This window comes from Elephantulus edwardii, unplaced genomic scaffold, assembly GCF_000299155.1.
Source record: "Elephantulus edwardii isolate Elephantulus edwardi_28Jun2011 unplaced genomic scaffold, EleEdw1.0 scaffold00099, whole genome shotgun sequence".
NCBI classification, from domain to species: Eukaryota; Metazoa; Chordata; class Mammalia; order Macroscelidea; family Macroscelididae; genus Elephantulus; species Elephantulus edwardii.
Genome location: NW_006399849.1, coordinates 3,451,439 through 3,468,533, shown reverse-complemented (window position 1 = coordinate 3,468,533; position 17,095 = coordinate 3,451,439). Strand labels below are relative to the sequence as shown.

The window sequence follows — 17,095 nt, the reverse complement described above, 5'->3', positions numbered from 1 at the left end:
CAGAGCAGCTGATGGATTCAAACCACGTGCCTTTGGGATACCAGCACACCTTCTTGTCACTAGTTCACCAGAGCTCCTTAAGGGAATACTACATTTGTATAAAATTAAGAGAAGTATGCACCAGGGTTGTATCCTTTGTCTATGCCTGTCCAGTATGAACAAATTATTCATGATGTTGGACTCTGAAGAAGAATGTGGCATCAAGACTGGAGGAAGACTCATTAATAACCTTCATTATGCAAATAACACTCACTTGCTTGCTGAAAGTAGAGAGTACTTGAAGCCCTTGTTGCAGAAGATCAAACAAGGAAGCCTTAAATGTGGATTGTATTTCAACATCAACAAAAATCCTCAGCACTGAACCAATAGGTAACATCATGATAGATGGTGAAAAGATTGAAACTGTCAATGACTTCATCTTACTTGGATCCTTGGCAGCACCTTTGGTGCCAGCAGTCAGGAAATCTGGAGATGTATTGCTCTGGGAAAGTCTACAGTCAGCGACCTCTTCGGTTACTGAGGAGCAGAGATGTTAGTTTGAGAACTAAGATGCTCTTGATTCAGGCTACGGTCTTTTTAGGCACTTGCTACACATCTGAGAGCTGGACGATGAATAAGAATGACATAAAGTTAATGCCTTTGGATTGTAGTGTTGGGGAAAAAACTTAATATCCCAAGGACTGCCAAAAGAACAAATGTGTTTTGGAAAAAGTGCAGCAGAGTGCTTCTTGGAAGTTAAGATGAACAAGTTTTGTGTCACATACATTAGGCATATTGCTGGAGAGGTTCTTGCTTGGAAAGGTGGAGGAATGGTGAAAGAGAGTAAGATCCTCATCAAGGCGGATTGACACAGTGACTGCAGCAATGGGCTCCAATGTGACAGGAGGTGTGAGGATGGCACAGGACAGGACAGGGCTCAGATCTGTTGTTCACAGTGTCACTATGAGTCTTACTCATCTCAGCAGCACCTAATAACAACAACAAACAGCCAAGAGGACAAGGAAATGACACCCTCCTGTATTTTGGAAGGCATCTTCCTGTATTTTAGCAGGCATCCGCAAACTGGTAAAAAGTTGGCAGCTGACAGCATGTTGTGACGAATCAGAATTTATTTCCTTCTAACTAATTATTCAGATCTAAGAATTTCTCTAGGCTTAGGGCTTTTTCTAGCATGAAGACATAAAATAATGATGTATATCATAGCATTTAGCATCAGGTGGTTAATTTTAATTTTCCTGATTTGTTTTTATATTATAAGTTAACTTGTTTGTCACTTAAGTATTTTAGTCTACATTAAGAACAACATTCAAAAATAAAACCCAAACCAAACCCAAACCCATTGTCATCAAGTCAGTTCCAACTCAAAAGGACTGTCTAGGGTGCATTGCCTAGGGGGTTTCAAAAGCTGTGAATTTTATGGAAAAAACACTCTCCTATCTTTCTGCTGCAGAGTAAACAACTGACCTTTTAAATAGTAAGCCACACAATTTTAAGCACCACAAACCCCAAGACTCCATAGAAGAGCACAAAATTTCTCAAAGCTGCTCTACCTCACACATTACTTTAAAGTGTTTTGAGATTTCACTTTGATCTCTTGAGATTTAAAAAGCATCCCTCAAAAGATGACTCTAAGGCATTAAATGGAGGTGAGGAAGGGAGAAAGGACAGTCTCCTGCTTCCTTGGCTCCTGATTCTGAGGGGTTCATTATCTTGTCCTATGATCCTTAACTTCATGGATTATAGGTGACCCAAATTCTTAACAGGAAAGTAAAAAGATAGGGCCCTGAATTAGTTCATCTTGGGAGTTGGATAGCTGACGTCTACTATAGTTTCTAATAGAAGCCTCATAGCAGAGATTGGAGTCATTCTCCAAAGACCATTCCTGTTGATATAATTGATGACTCTGGGTTAACAACAAAAAAAGTTTAAAGAACTCATTGCTGTTGAGTCGAGACTGACTCATAGTTGACCCTTCTTTGAGTTTCCATAGCTGTAAATCTCATGGGAAGAGACTGTCCATCTTTCTTCATTGGAGCAGCTGGTGAATTCAGACCACCAGAAATGTGCAACCTTTGGGTTAGCAGGACTCCTCTCTATGGACTACAGTAAATATTTTATTTTGTTTTCATTATACATTTCAACATTATAATAAAAGTAATTTTTTTTTAATGGCAAGAGTGTTGATTTGTGCAGTTTGGTTTTTTTTTACAAAAGAATTGCTGTCTCATACAATTTTACTTAATTCTTTTTCACGTGTTAGAGTTCCTAAGTTCTTTTGTGGTTTTCTCTGGTGATTCATTTTCCGTGAGAAAGAAAAACGTGTAATATTCTGTCCACCACCACATCAACCTACACGTTTAATCATTCATAGCCATTTAAAAAGGACTTTTGAAAACTTTGCACTTTAACCTAAGGAATATTATTTTTTTACCTTCTCAGAATTAAGTCACTAATTCATTTAACATTATTGGTATAATAAAATATTTTTACCTGTCTGCATACCTGCAGAAGTAGTTTCTGAGCTCATTTCTTTGTGCTGTTTTACAGACAATATGGGTCAGTGCAAGTCTCTTGAATACCAGCATCTGCCCGCACACAAGTTCTTGGAAGAAGGGGAATCCTATTTAACACTGGCTGTGGAGGTGGCCCTGATAGGGCTGGGACAGCAGCGTATCATGCCTGATGGGCTGTACACGCAAGAGAAGGTTTGCCGGAATGAGGAGCAGCTCATTTCTAAACTTCAGGAAATTGAATTGGATGACACACTGGTGAAAATTTTTCGCAAGCAAGCAGTCTTCCTATTAGAAGGTAGCTTGATAAAGATGTTTTCTACTTGTTAATGTTATAAAGTCACAAATATTTGTAATTTTGGTTTTTACTGTATCTTTTATGCACATCTCCATTCTTCCTTCTCAGTGCTCTTGGGTATCCTAATTGGTATAGTTACTGAGTATTTTAGGTATGTTTGCTGTCTAAAAAAATAGTTGCACTTAATAGTAAGAAGTTTAAATGTATATCATTTTATTTGGCTGGTTACACAGATAGTCCCATTTAAATGTCAGAAGCTTTGAAGTAAACCCTGTATGATACCACAAGTTTTACGAAGGACCATTTTTTATTTAGGCTGTATTGTTCCTGCGATTTCTCAGTTTGATATTTAGTGAGAGATTGATGGTCGCCATATTTCTGATTGCTCAATCAATTAAATAATAAAATTGCAATCAGTTGGCATACCTCCATATTATTGGCTGTTACCTCCTCTGGGTTTTGAATATGTCATTTACTCACACTGTCAAAGTAACGAGAGCTACAGGAGTGAATTTCCACTTCAACTAAATATTTCAAGCTATTCATTAAGCATAGATTCACTAAGTAAAAAAGTTTGATGGGCTTCTTTTTGTAAAGTCTAATTTTCTCTTTATAAGGCTAAAATCTAAAGAGCCTAACACATTTGAGCTGACATTATTTTTAGATTTCTTTTTCCTCCAAAAGGCTAAGTGTTATTAGTATAATGGTCTAATCTTTGGTGCAAATTCAGGTAGTGTGTAATTGAAAGAATTACTTCTACTTCTCAAATACCTGTGTGTTATTATTTTTGGGATTCTCCAAGATTACTAGGCTCATAAAAGGTTACATTTGGGGAAGGAATTTAGAGAAAATGGCATTTTAAAACTTCCTTTGTTGCTGAAGAATAAACATATATATAAAGATATTTTATTCAAATATATATACATTCATAAATGTATTTCTTTCTATGTATGTTGGTAGAAATGCATTTTAAAGGGAAAAATGTTCTTAAGATAAACCTTATTAATTGTATATTTAATTTTGCTAGAACTTCCTAATATTCATATTTGAAAAACTCGTCTTTTTTCCCCCCTTCTATTGATAAAAGCCCATTTTTCTAAATTTTAGGAGTAATCTTGATTATTTAATGATAATTTTCATTTTGTTTTTACCTTTTGAAATAAGCAGTATCATCAGCTACAAACATTTTTTTCAATGTTATCTGTCATTGGCTTTTGATTTTCATGATATATTGAATGACAGCATGAGGACAAGTGCTTTTTAAAAAGTGTCTGTTATCTATTTATCATTGACTCTTTCAATTTGTTGTCATTACTCATGAATGATTTTTACTTACTCTTAGTCTATTTTTAGTCCATCCTTCCCATTAAAAGTTTTTCTTGGCCATGTGCCTAATACTAAAGGCCACTGGCTCCTTCCAGCCTTCACTTTCTTTCTCACTCCAGCAAAACCCAGAGGAATGCTGTCCAGGACAGGAGGCAGCCACGGGGAAGCCACGGGGTCATTTCTGTAAACTACAGGAGATATAAACTCTATGATTGAGTTGAGTGTATGGCCATGTAGTCCTGAATGTGCCTGATCTCATCTCTATGATGAGCTGACAGTACTAGAACACAGAGGTTTAAGCATGTATACTCTTTACTAATATCAAGAAAAATTTGTGGGCAGACCTAAGTATCTAGGGAGTAAAAAAGATAAAAAAGAGCAGCAATCCTATATTGTTAAGTGCTGGTCTCGTCTGGCTATAGCGTTTGGTGTATCTTTGGCATATTGGGAATACACTTTAGAAGAAGCAGTCCCAAATTCCAGTTTGCCATCATTTATTTTAATAGTGAACTGAAATGATACTGATTATTAATCTACAAATAATTTTGTGATCTCAAGCTTACAACTGTGCCTCCAATAAAATGTTTTGCTTGTTGAGAAATGTCGCAGTAAAAATGTTGGCTATACATTTGAACCTAGCACTGTTAAGTGCAAATAGGTATCTTGGTTTAAAGGGAGACACAGAAATAAAATGTCAACAAAATGAAGAATTTAGATAATCTACAAATTAACTCTTTAGTCTGTAAATGCAAAAGAGTTAGTCACACTGAAACCATTTAAATAGTTTAAAATATCTTCAAATAAAAAGATTAATAAATTTGGTAAAATTAGAAACCTAGGACGGAGCTACAATGGTCTAGTGGTAAGAATCTGCACTGCAGTCCTGAAAACAGTTTGAATCCCCCAAATGCTCCACAGGAGAGGGATGGACGCTCTCCTCCCATGTGATTTAACTGAAAACCTGCTGGAGGGTCAGCTGTAAATCATTTCAGTTCTACGGTCCACAAGAACAGGATGGATTTAAGTTTGCTAGTGGAAAGGAAGGAGCTCTTTTCTATCATCTCTTGTGATCTAGTGCTTAAGGAGTTACGCTGCCAACCCAGAGGCATGGGTTTTGAATCCAGCAACTTCTCTGCAGGAAAAAGATGAACAGTCTCCTCCGATCTGACTTAGAGCCTCTAAAAACTCTCTCTGGAAGGTTGGCTAGTGAATTGGTGCCGACTCAACAGCAGATAACAGTAGAAAAAAAAAGAACTTATCTAATTTTAAAGTACTTAAGTAATAAAAGTTCAAATACACTCCCAAATAAACAAATTTTAAAGTAACTTCCATTGACATTATTTAGACTGTATCAGAGTCCTACCCAGCATCCACCTCTCACAGCTCCTCTCACTGCTTCTTGGGAACTGCCTTTTGTGGATTCTAAACTCTTTGCCAGACAATTTCCGCATGAAAAACAAATACATTATGTCCTCCGAGTAGTGGTGTCATGGCTCATAACTCTAGAAATCATGAAACAGATGTTACCAAAAGTGACATGGAAACCAGCTTATTAAACACTTTACAGTAGCTAAACCTCCTGGGACCTACGTGAAGTGGTTGAACTAACCACTGTGGTTTCCTTTCAAAATTTATTTTAAAATACTGTGTTGCCCTTCTCAGGACAGCATTCAGGAAGCACCTGGGGAAAGTCAGCACTGCCACCATGCCAGTCAGTTTGACAGCTTATAGGCAATTTTGTTTTTGAAATTGTCCTTCTGGTGCCCATTGTGGTAGAGATTTCCAGTGACTTTTGTTGTGTTTTTTTTTTTCCTTTTGTTTATGGTTAGTATCAAATGATAGTGATTTTTTTATTATTAATCTATCTCTGGAAATTAGTATCTCTTCTTTTTTTATTTTTTTTTTAATTTTTTTTTAATCTCTTTCTTCTTCATGGAAGCCAACAGTGTTTAAAGTCTTTGTGTGAAGAATTTGGTTCCGAATCCTCCCCCATTTCTTTGACCCTTCAGGCAGAGCCGTCCTCTCCTGAAGCCTGGCTTATCTCTGCCCCTAAGACTGATGGGGGCCAGGGACAGGTTCCATAGTTAAGTTGCAGAGTCATCGCGCATCTGTAAATGTCGATGCTTACAGTTAGAGAGGACGTTTCTCCAGTTCAAGGAGATTTTACGTTTCAGAGGGCTCCTTTTTTCTTAAAAGCATGTGTAATGTGAAAGACATCTGCCCCACAGTTCTGTGTTTCTCCTTTGGGCTTGGTTCAGTGGGGGATTGTTCATTAAATGAGTTCTATAACAGATATTATACCCCCTAAGATCTTTCTGTGTGTGTGTGTTAAGAATTGTCTTTATTTCTGCCATCACTTAGATTCAGTTCTTTACTAGATTAACTTGTATGTGTTAAGATTTTACATATAAATTTTTGACTATACTTTTCAAGAAGCCTTAGTTCATTTTAGGAATGTAAAATATGTACTCTCTCTTTCCACAGCCGGACCATATAGTGGTTTAGGTGAAATAATCCACCGGGAGAGCGTTCCGATGCACACATTTGCCAAGTATCTCTTCACCTCTCTCCTACCTCATGATGCTGAATTGGCATACAAAATTGCACTGAGAGCGATGCGGTACGTATTTACAGCCCAGCTGGGCAGAGGTGATCCAAACTCCCCAGTGGGAAAATGGCTGTTGACCAGCTTCTTCATTCAGGTTTCTTAAAGGCAGCAGAAAAGCTCATGGAATTACTTCTTGATGCTTCATGGAATCTTGTCATGGTGGTTTTCTTGTTCCCTTGTTTTGGTTTTGATTTAAAGAAAGGGAAGAGCTGTATCCTTGATTCTGTCCTATTCCTGCGCATCAAGGCTTTTTCTATTTTGAAAGCAAACACATTCAGGTCAGGTTTAATCACAAAACTGCAATCTTAGGTGGTGGTGTTTTGTGGCCATCGAATCGCTTGTGACTCATAGCAACCCTATATACAAGAGCCTTAAACCCTGCTCTATCCTGTTTCAACTTCACTGTCTCCGACACACCTACTCCCACGACCTCAGTCACTGAATTGATCCATCTCCTCAAGGGTCTTCCTCTCCTGCACTGTACCTCTCCAAGGACTGGTTCCTCCTTGCATCATGCCCAAAGTATGTCAGACAAAGCTTCAGAATCCTTGATTCAAAGGAGCTGCTCAGTTTCACCCTCTCTATGACAAACTTGTTTGTTTTCCTAGCAGTCCATGGTATATTCAGCACTCCTCTCCAGCACCACAGCTCATAGGCATCAATTCTCTCTCTATCATACCTTGTCACTGTCCAGCTCCCCAGTGCATAGCACGCAAAAACTATAGCGTAGCCTTCCTAAATAATGAATTGTTTTCTAAAAGTTAGAAATTAGTGACATGCTGGTTAGGGCTTTTGGCTGTTAAACATTGTTCAATCCACTAGCTACTCAGTGGAAGAAAGAGTCTTCTTCCATCAAGATCTACAGACAGCCTTGGAAACACTATGGAGCTGTCTTGCTCTGTACTAGAGTCACTGTGAGTGAGAATCATCTCCCTAGCAGTGGGTCTGGTTTTGAAAAACTTGAAAGGAAGTAAATTTTTAAAGCAATGAAGAAAAAAAATTAGCACACTTGACTGATTTTAATAGAAGGAGCTCATCACACTTGTTCCATTCCAAATTCCTTCAAGACGTGCAGAAACATGTTTGTGATCCACTCGAGGACTGGACATTGTTGACGGCATCACTCCTAGGTATGCAGGGTGGGCTCCCCTGAGTTCTGACCACTGTCATCCTCATCACTCATCGGCCCTTCCTTTACAGCAACACAGACCCCTTGTCCTCAGCCGCTTCACCTCTTTAGTTTCACTTGCCTGTTTAAATTAAGTTAGTAAAGAAATTTTTAGCATGAATGTGTTCAAGGTGATTATTTTTTAATGAGTTTGTATTTATAGTTCTGTCTTGCATGTAATTGTTTAAACTTTAAGGACTAGAAAGTAACAGTCAGGTTTCTTAGAAAAATTAGTGCTTTCCCTTTCTTTCTGTTTTTAAGTTGGTGAAACATTCTTGTATTTCTAAGGGAGTGTGCATGTAGACCCCATTTATGGGGTGTCTTCCCATTGAAATCAGCTAGGTAGCCATGAGCTTGGTCTTGGCTTCTCGTCATGTGTGGAGTACTGTTCTCTGCCACACTGGAGTCAGAACCAACCCAGAGGCTGTTTTTATCATAGCTGTCTAGGGACTAACCTTATGTACACCTAAAAGCTTGTGAATAGTGATGAGTAGTTGGAGCCTGTAGGAAACTTTTTAATCCAAATTTTTGTTTGTAATTATTACCATGGATTAAAAAAAATTCTTGCTTATATATTACTAATACCCCCAAACTTAACTTTGTTCTGAGAAAACTAATGAATATCATGCTTTCTGTTAGAACACTTTTCTTTATCCAGTGATAGGATGAGAGAGAGGATGTGTGTGTGTGTGTGTGTGTGTGTGTGTGTGCATACATTTGTGTGTCAGTGTGTTTTAAGGTTGGCAGTGCACTTTAATGTGACACATTGACCTTTGGCAAATTGATCCATCAGAGAAACCTTGTAAGCAGTCTGTAGAAAGTGGCCCTGCGAACCTAGAGGCAGCATCTCTCTGGCATTTCAAAGCCACCAGGCATTCCTGGGGAGAAAGGTGAGCTTATCCTCCTTAACCTCCAGAAACCTGCCGGAGGCTCAGCTGTGAGGCAGTTCCCATTCAATGGCAATGGCAGGGAGTGAGTTTTAAGATAAAAAAGAATAAATTCGTAACTAACATATGCCAAAGTCTCCCCTCACACTTTACTTTATACTGCCTGTCTTACACATTTCTTTTTGACCAGTTTTGGTTGAGATTTTTTATAGTAAGTAGGCTTCTTTTCCCATTTTGGGAAGTTGGAATGGAAATTGTTTGTGACGTCAGATTCTCAGCTCAGTAATTATTCAGATCTTCAGAATTCTACTCCTCTTTGAAAGGAACGCCATTAATGTTATGATAGCATCAGATGCTGTTGCTGCTACCACTGTCCAAGTGTAAAATAGCATACAATTTCTCTGTGCTTCTGGATTACTTAAAAATAACAGTCAACATGATTTTTTTGTTTGGTTTTGTTTTTATCACATGAAGGGTGCTCTGATGGTATGCCTCTTAGGCCCAAAGATCACACCTCTCTGGCGGTTCAAATACACCTGTAGCTCCAAGTGACAAAGATGAACAGACTCCTCTCGTGCAATTTACAGCTTAAGAAACCCAGGGCAGGGTCAGCTATGAGTCAGTTCTGACCAGACAATGAGTTTTTTTTTATTATGTGGAAAGACTTGCTTTTCTGATACTTGGACACTCATTTCTAGTCACCCTTGGTTGTTGTCAAGGCGATTTCTCCATGGGAGCTAAAGCAGCACACAGGGAAGTGTTTTGCTACCCTTTCTCCTCTACCAGCCAGTACTGTTCCAGCCAAAAGCCTGTTGTTTTAAACGGCTATGACCTGCCAGAACTTCTTGAGGCAGCCAGGGAAATGGGAAGGGAGCGATGTGCATCCTTGCTTCTTAGTCCTTCTGAAAGCAGGAGCAGCTGACTTTTCCCCCCTTGCCATCTTCCCAGGGATGTTGACTGGTTTTCTCTGCAGCAACACTGGCAAGATCTGCCTGGGAATGCAAGAACACTAAGAGTTACTTTTAAAAATGCAATCCCTTTCATGATAAATAATTGTCCACTTTGCAAATCCTGTAATGGTAATTACGAGAGTAATAGATATTTTTGGATGGGAGCAGTAGTGTAGCTTGACCCTGCTAACTCCTCTTGGTTCCTAGCTTTTATACCATAGTTTCTAACCCTGGCATAGTTGAGTGGAATAGTGTTTTATTGTGTTGGAGGAATTGCTTCTGTTGTAGCTTCTCCAGTGACCTCTTTGCCTGGTGCTTTTATTTGGAAGAGATTGCTACTCCTGTGCTTTCTTTTCAAGCATTGTTCTGCATTTGTCCACATTCTTAATCAGAAATCACTGAATTGCATGCAAAACTGTCAAGAGACAGATAATTAGATCATTTGAGTTCTTCTCTGGCATGATTCATAGAACATACTCTAACCGCAAATTCCTGAAGTCATAGGAACTAATTCAGCAGAGAATGGGAAGGTAAGAAAGGGAGATCACTTTTTATTACATTTCCTCTTGTTTTGTGTTTTAATGACTAAGCATACTAATTACAGATCCCTGGTTGTTGAAATCTCAGTCTTAAATATTCACTTTGCTGTTTCTGTTGATTTTTAAAGAATGAGAAGATTAAAAAATGAATTTGAAAGTAGGTAAACATAAAAATTTATTTCATAGCTCAGCACTGCTGTATATCTTGATTTCTGAATGATAAAAATCTCTCAAGGTTTGGGATGAATAATTACTGAAAAGATCTTGATATTCAGACGACAGAAGACAGCCACACCACAGCTGAAGCCTGAACAATTTCTCCTAGCATCTGCCCCACTCCTTTGACTTCTGCTGCCTGTTTCCTGTGGCCATGGGAATGAATAAGTTATAACTCGAGGCTCATTGTCTTGTCTTATTGCAGGTTACTAGTATTGGAATCTACTGCTCCAACAGGAGACCTCACTCGCCCCCACCACATTGCATCAGTCGTTCCCAACCGATACCCTCGTTGGTTCACTTTAAGCCACATAGAATCCCAGCAGTGTGAGCTGGCATCTACCATGCTAACTGCAGCCAAAGGTATTGAATTGCCCTGAGACCTCATAAATCCTTTATTAGTTTGTTCTATTATCATTTTAAGAGTGATATTTTTCTATCAAGTTCTCAAGAGTGGTGCTATTATGTTTATATATATATATATAGTAAGGGATCTTTACATATTAGCTTACAAGGCCACACAGGTGCTTCTTATTTGAGTTGGAAATTTTCCTCATTTAACTCCATCATTGAGCTTACCAGTGCAGGAAAATGGAAATGGTAGTTGATATTCAGAAGAAGGTTAAAAACTTAGTTTAATTTTTTTTTCTCCAAAATACGCATGTGGAATTTAGGAGAGTTATTGGCTATCTTGTGTTGATTCTAGATCATAAGTTGCTTTTAGTTATTGAGGGTGGGTGTTGCAGATGTTTTTCTGAGACTGAGATTCATAGACCCTTATGGAAATGTGCCATCTGCAAACATCTCAGTAAATGAACTGTTCTTCATGTTTGTTTCCCTTTTTCTTTCCCTTTGTGATAATGTATGTTGCATTGTTTTGTTTCGTTTTTGTTTTGTTTTGCTCTGTTTTGACTTGGTTTGATTTCCCCTTGTTCATTGCAGGCGATGTTCGGAGGCTGGAAACAGTATTAGAATCCATCCAGAAAAACATTCACTCCTCATCACACATCTTCAAGCTTGCCCAAGATGCATTTAAAATAGCAACTCTCATGGACAGTTTGCCAGACATCACTCTTTTGAAAGTGTCTCTGGAGTTGGGGCTGCAGGTACATGACTGGTGATGTAGAGGAAGATGTGAAGACCTCGTCATTCCTAGGGCATCAAGAACTGCTAAATGAAGACACCATCTGAGGGTTGTTTTAGTTTGTTAGGACTTTTTGGAGTAGGCAAATGACTTTTCAGAGTACAGTTATGGTAGACTGCGGAGGGCATTGCATTTCAGGATCATGGTCATCTCCAGCTGAGCTGGACGGCCACCTGAGGTAGAGCGACTATATATTTAGAAGGCCTACTTGAAAATTTTTAAATATCCCTTTTCTGAGTTATCATTGTGGATTTTTTTTCCTTTGAATAGATAGATGATTATTATTAGCAAGAGACTTAAGTAAAGCTAACCATATATAATAAACATTTAATTGTTAAGGTGAGATTTTTAGAGGCAGTATGGATTTTTATCAATATTTGAATATTCATAATAGGTTAGAAGTTCTAGTTTTTGAGAAAATTCGTTAAGGCCAGGTTCCAGTTTGAGCTTTCATCAGCTTCTTGGACATTTTACCAAGGATGTTCTGAAGCAGTCCTGCAGATAGATGGGGGCTTCTAGTTTCCTAACATATTACTGAAAAGTTTCTCATTTTACTTTTCTCATGGAACTCATAATAACATTTCTTCTCCTGTTCTTCAATTTCACCCATAAAAAATAGGTGAAAAAGAATCACCTCCTAATTACCAAAAAGATGACCTGATTAGATGACAGATCTGATTCACTATCTAGATTCTCTCACAATGATTAATAAAAATACAACTAAATGGATCCGTAGGAATATTCTTAACCACTGTAACATTCAGAACTGTACGAGTAGCGAGCATAAGAGGTTACACTGAAACTTGATCTTGATCTATATTTAAAATATTTTTGAAAATCAGTGCTCATTCTTCAGCTTATTTTTTTTCACTTGTCATAAATGTATGATGCTGTAAGAGTCATCATTAACATGAGATTTTATCCAGAATTCTGACTAAATGACAGATGACTGATAGTTTACTGCCTGTCTTGTTCTCTCTAGGACTCTGTCATATCCATAGACAGTCTTAATCTTAAGCAGTAATAAGTGGGTAATTGTGTCGAAAGACCTTTTATTAGAAAGTTAAAAAGTTTTAGATTTCTTTCCATAAACCTACGTTTATCTTGTCATCAGAGTTAGCAAAAAGGGCAGTCAGAGATTGAAGAAGTAACAAAAGCAAACATTTTTACTTCTTGGCCTGTTTACCTCTTGGAATGCTGTTGGTCCTGTGGTTAAAATGGTTGACTGTGAACTAAAAGGTACAAACCCACCAACGACTCTATAGGCGATAGGTGAGAGACCATCTGCTTCCATAAAATGTACAGCTTTGGAAACTCAGCGGGGCAGGTCTGCTCTGTCCTCCAGAGTGGCTGTGAATTGGAATCTAGTCAGTGGCAGTGGATGTTTTGTTTCATTCCCCCCCTCCTTTCATTTCTTTGCCTGTTGAGGATTCCTGTTGTTGTTCTTGTTAAGTGAGGGTTCTTACTCAGAATAAATTAACAAGGAACCGCATGCATCTTTGTTGTTAGTTGCCATCGAGTCACCTATGACAGTTAGAGAATGTTAGAGGTGGGACATGGACTTGCTCAGTGCTCCAAGCAGCTCTCTAATGTTGCAGATGGGGAAAGAGATTGAGTGACCTTACCAGGATCCCACATTTGGTCAGGACTAGAAAGTAGGCTTCCTGCTTACTAGACTGGGATAAGCAATGGATAAATCCAAATTCATGCGCAGAGATTTTCTCTAGACAAATCTCCTCTGCCTCCTGGTAGTTTGGAGGATGCCTAGTAGTTTATACGTTGAAATCAAATGTTTTCTGTTAATTTAAAATAATCTCCCTAAATGTTTTGTTATTCTTTTTTTGTAGGTTATGCGAATGACACTATCGACCTTAAATTGGCGACGTCGCGAGATGGTGAGGTGGCTTGTCACTTGTGCTACTGAAGTTGGTAAGTCAGGTCTTGGGGAGAAGCTTTGTCAGTTGCCACATCATCTGATTTAACTTGTCATTTACAGATAGAACAAACATTTTCACTATTACCTTTAATATCTCTAGAGCACCTATACTTTCAAGCAAGCTTTAGGGATTTTCCCAGCCTCTTTCAGTTTTACATAGTTATCTTCATTTTCTAAGTTTTCACATCTTGAGGAATCTAAGCCCTTTTTTATAATGGAATAAGTCAATGAAAGACGCTCTACTCCCTTTGACTTCAGTTAGTTTGTCAGGTTTAGTGAGCTCTGAGTAATTTTTTTTTGTAATAATCAAGTTTAAAATTTTAGAGAAAAAGGGTTCCATAGTTAATTCTTGGTAGGTTAGGAGAGCCACTTTTCAAGCTAATTTTGGGCTGTGTCAGTGACTTGATAAAATTTAATAAAAATAAGGACAGAATATCTAGTTGTATTGAGTTTTTCTTGCTATGAGTGATTAGAGTATGCCATGTTACTGTATTCAGCAGAGAAATGACCCCTGGGTGTGGTTTAGATGAGCTTATAGATATGGGCAAAATAGTCAGTGGCTATTAGAAAGTCCCTTGGTTGCCTATAAGCTACAATTTCTGAGGCCCTTTATCCAATGATTTCCCTCCTTTTCCCCCACAGCAAAAACTCGATACTAAAGAAAACTATATATTCCTAGCACAAACAAAATGCAACTATTTAAGTGTTGTGTAATTTTTCTTTCTTTCTTCCTATTTGCATCAAAAGACACACCTCTTGCTGAGAAGATTCTGTCATCTCAGTGTTGAAATGTAGAGCAGATACAATTAAATCAGTCTCAGTTTTTGTTAATATGAAATGGTGTGTTATTTTGGCAGAAGGAAGGTTACTCTCAATAGACATTTTGTTTTAGTGGAACATGATACAAAGACAATGCCATTTCCAACTTTGGCACACAACTCTCCTACCCTGCACCAAGATACAGACCTCATTTCTCTCTCAGAGATTCAGCTGTTTCATTGTAGACCATTCACTTTTAGGATATCCATGCAGCTGAGGAATATTGGTATCAGTACTTAAAATGGTTCTGTGATAAAGCTTGTTCAGCCACAGTTCGCACGAGTCATCTGTAGGTCTGTTTCTTTTGACTTTCATCTCTTGATTAGGTCATATGATTTCTTGAGTGTTTAATAATTTCAGTATTGTATGTACTTTAAATGTACACACAAACACACGTCATATAAAAATGCTCTGGTTCTGATGAAGTTGGTAGTTCCTCTAGCTTACATTCTGTAGTGAGTAACTGACTGGAGACCCCAGTGACCTAGAACTCATTAGCAGGGAACCATTGTCTGAAATGGCAAGCTGCACAGTGCAAATACCAGCCACCGAGAGGATTAGCTCTTTATTACAGGAAGTTCATGTTCCTTTCAGGCGTTTCAGTGAATAACAATCTATCATAACCTTGTTCTAAAAGGTTGGTCCCAGGAACATAACCTTACAGAATTTGTTGGCCTCACTCATGTCTTATAATGGTTAACAGTGTAAGCATTGATTATAAAAGTAGAAATAAGGTAGACCTCTGGGAAGCCTCCCTGTCAGTAATAGGGCTTGTTTGTGTTCCTTGCAGGTGTTTATGCCCTGGACAGCATCATGCAGAGCTGGTTTACACTCTTTACTCCCACCGAGGCCACAAGTATTGTTGCGACCACCGTGATGTCCAATAGCACCATTGTCCGCCTCCACCTGGACTGCCACCAGCAGGAGAAGCTGGCCAGCAGTGCCCGGACACTTGCACTGCAGTGCGCCATGAAGGACCCTCAGAACTGTGCCCTCTCTGCGCTGACCCTATGTGAAAAGGATCACATAGCTTTTGAGACGGCGTATCAAATAGTCCTTGACGCTGCTACAACCGGCATGAGCTACACACAGCTCTTTACAATAGCACGGTACATGGAGCATCGCGGGTACCCCATGAGGGCCTACAAGCTGGCCACGCTGGCCATGACCCATCTCAACCTGAGTTACAATCAGGACACACACCCTGCCATTAATGACGTTTTGTGGGCCTGTGCACTCAGCCACTCCCTTGGCAAAAATGAGCTTGCAGCTATAATACCTCTGGTGGTCAAGAGTGTCAAGTGTGCAACGGTACTGTCAGACATTTTGCGCAGATGCACTCTGACCACTCCCGGCATGGTGGGACTTCATGGAAGGAGGAACTCTGGTAAGCTCATGTCACTGGACAAAGCTCCCTTGAGGCAACTCTTGGATGCCACGATCGGGGCCTACATCAACACAACGCACTCACGCCTCACACACATCAGTCCTCGGCACTATAGTGAATTTATTGAGTTCCTCAGCAAGGCCCGAGAGACCTTCTTGATGGCGCACGATGGACACATTCAGTTTACACAGTTTATTGACAACCTGAAGCAAATCTATAAAGGCAAAAAGAAACTGATGATGTTGGTTCGGGAGAGGTTTGGTTGATAGGACTTGTATGAATGGGGTGGGGGTGGGGATGGGCGGGATGGTTTGTTTTTACTTGAGCCTGCCTTTGTACCCTTTTTAACTTAAAGAACAGAGCCACACCGGTATTATATGTGTATAGTTATATTGCGTTTGCAGACTAAATTGTCATGTCGTGAAAGCTTGTGTGTTTTTAATTTATCCCCTTTCCTTTTCTTCCCCCCTTTTTCTTTTCTTTTGGTTTTGTATGAGAGAGAGGTTAAAAAGGTTTGGTTTACACTGAGTATATGTTGTCAAGTGGCAAAAGTCCACATAGCTCTCCTGTTTTCTGTATACGTTCACAGCCTCAAAAAAATAATTGAAATGGCTTTAAAAACCAAACAGAACACCTCCATCCTGTGATAAGTACCTCGAATGGATTCAGCTTTACTCCTTTGTATCTCATCTTTACATTTTCAGCATATTTAAACAAACCAACAAAATGAAATACTAATAGTTAAAAGGCTGACCCACGTGGCTTTGCAGTGCTGTTCGTCCAGAAGCATGGCACACGATGCTTGTGCATGTGGAAACTTAGCGACTGTCAACATAAATTCTCAGGGATTTATCAAAAAAATTAAAAAAAAAAAGAATGAGAGCATTTATTGTACTGTATATATATTATAGTATATGTCTGAATATTGAAAATATAACATTAACTAATTTATAAAAAATATTCTATGTAATGCAAAATACTTGAAGCTGCAGTAGCTTGGTTTTAAACAAAAACAAAAAAAGGAGAGAAACCTACTAGAAGGACTAAAAGTGCGCCTTGCTTCAGGGTTGGCTCAGGCGGTGAACTTCCTGCTGGGCATCTATGCAGAGCCACCTTTTGGATTGCACGGTTGGACTGAGATCTATTGGGAGAATTATATATGTATATATATTTATACAGCTTATGTATACATATATATATATATATATGTATACACACTGACACACACCAACAACAACCACTACACCACACATGCTTGTAACAGTCACTAGAATAAAGAGGAACAACAAAATACACAGCCAGAGCAG

The 17,095-nt window shown here is 38.8% G+C and overlaps 1 protein-coding gene across 1 annotated transcript in view; it reads left to right on the top strand.

Annotated features, from left to right (window-relative positions):
• The window catches only part of ZSWIM6 (zinc finger, SWIM-type containing 6), a 307,528-nt gene extending 291,474 nt beyond the window's left edge, over positions 1-16,054 (top strand). Inside the window, exons 10-15 of the mRNA XM_006891537.1 lie at positions 2,548-2,808; positions 6,619-6,754; positions 10,708-10,865; positions 11,445-11,608; positions 13,494-13,575; positions 15,192-16,054. Of these exons, the coding sequence (XP_006891599.1) occupies positions 2,548-2,808; positions 6,619-6,754; positions 10,708-10,865; positions 11,445-11,608; positions 13,494-13,575; positions 15,192-16,054 (1,664 nt within the window). The remainder of the gene's footprint in view (positions 1-2,547; positions 2,809-6,618; positions 6,755-10,707; positions 10,866-11,444; positions 11,609-13,493; positions 13,576-15,191) is intronic.
• Positions 16,055-17,095: the final 1,041 nt, after the last annotated feature.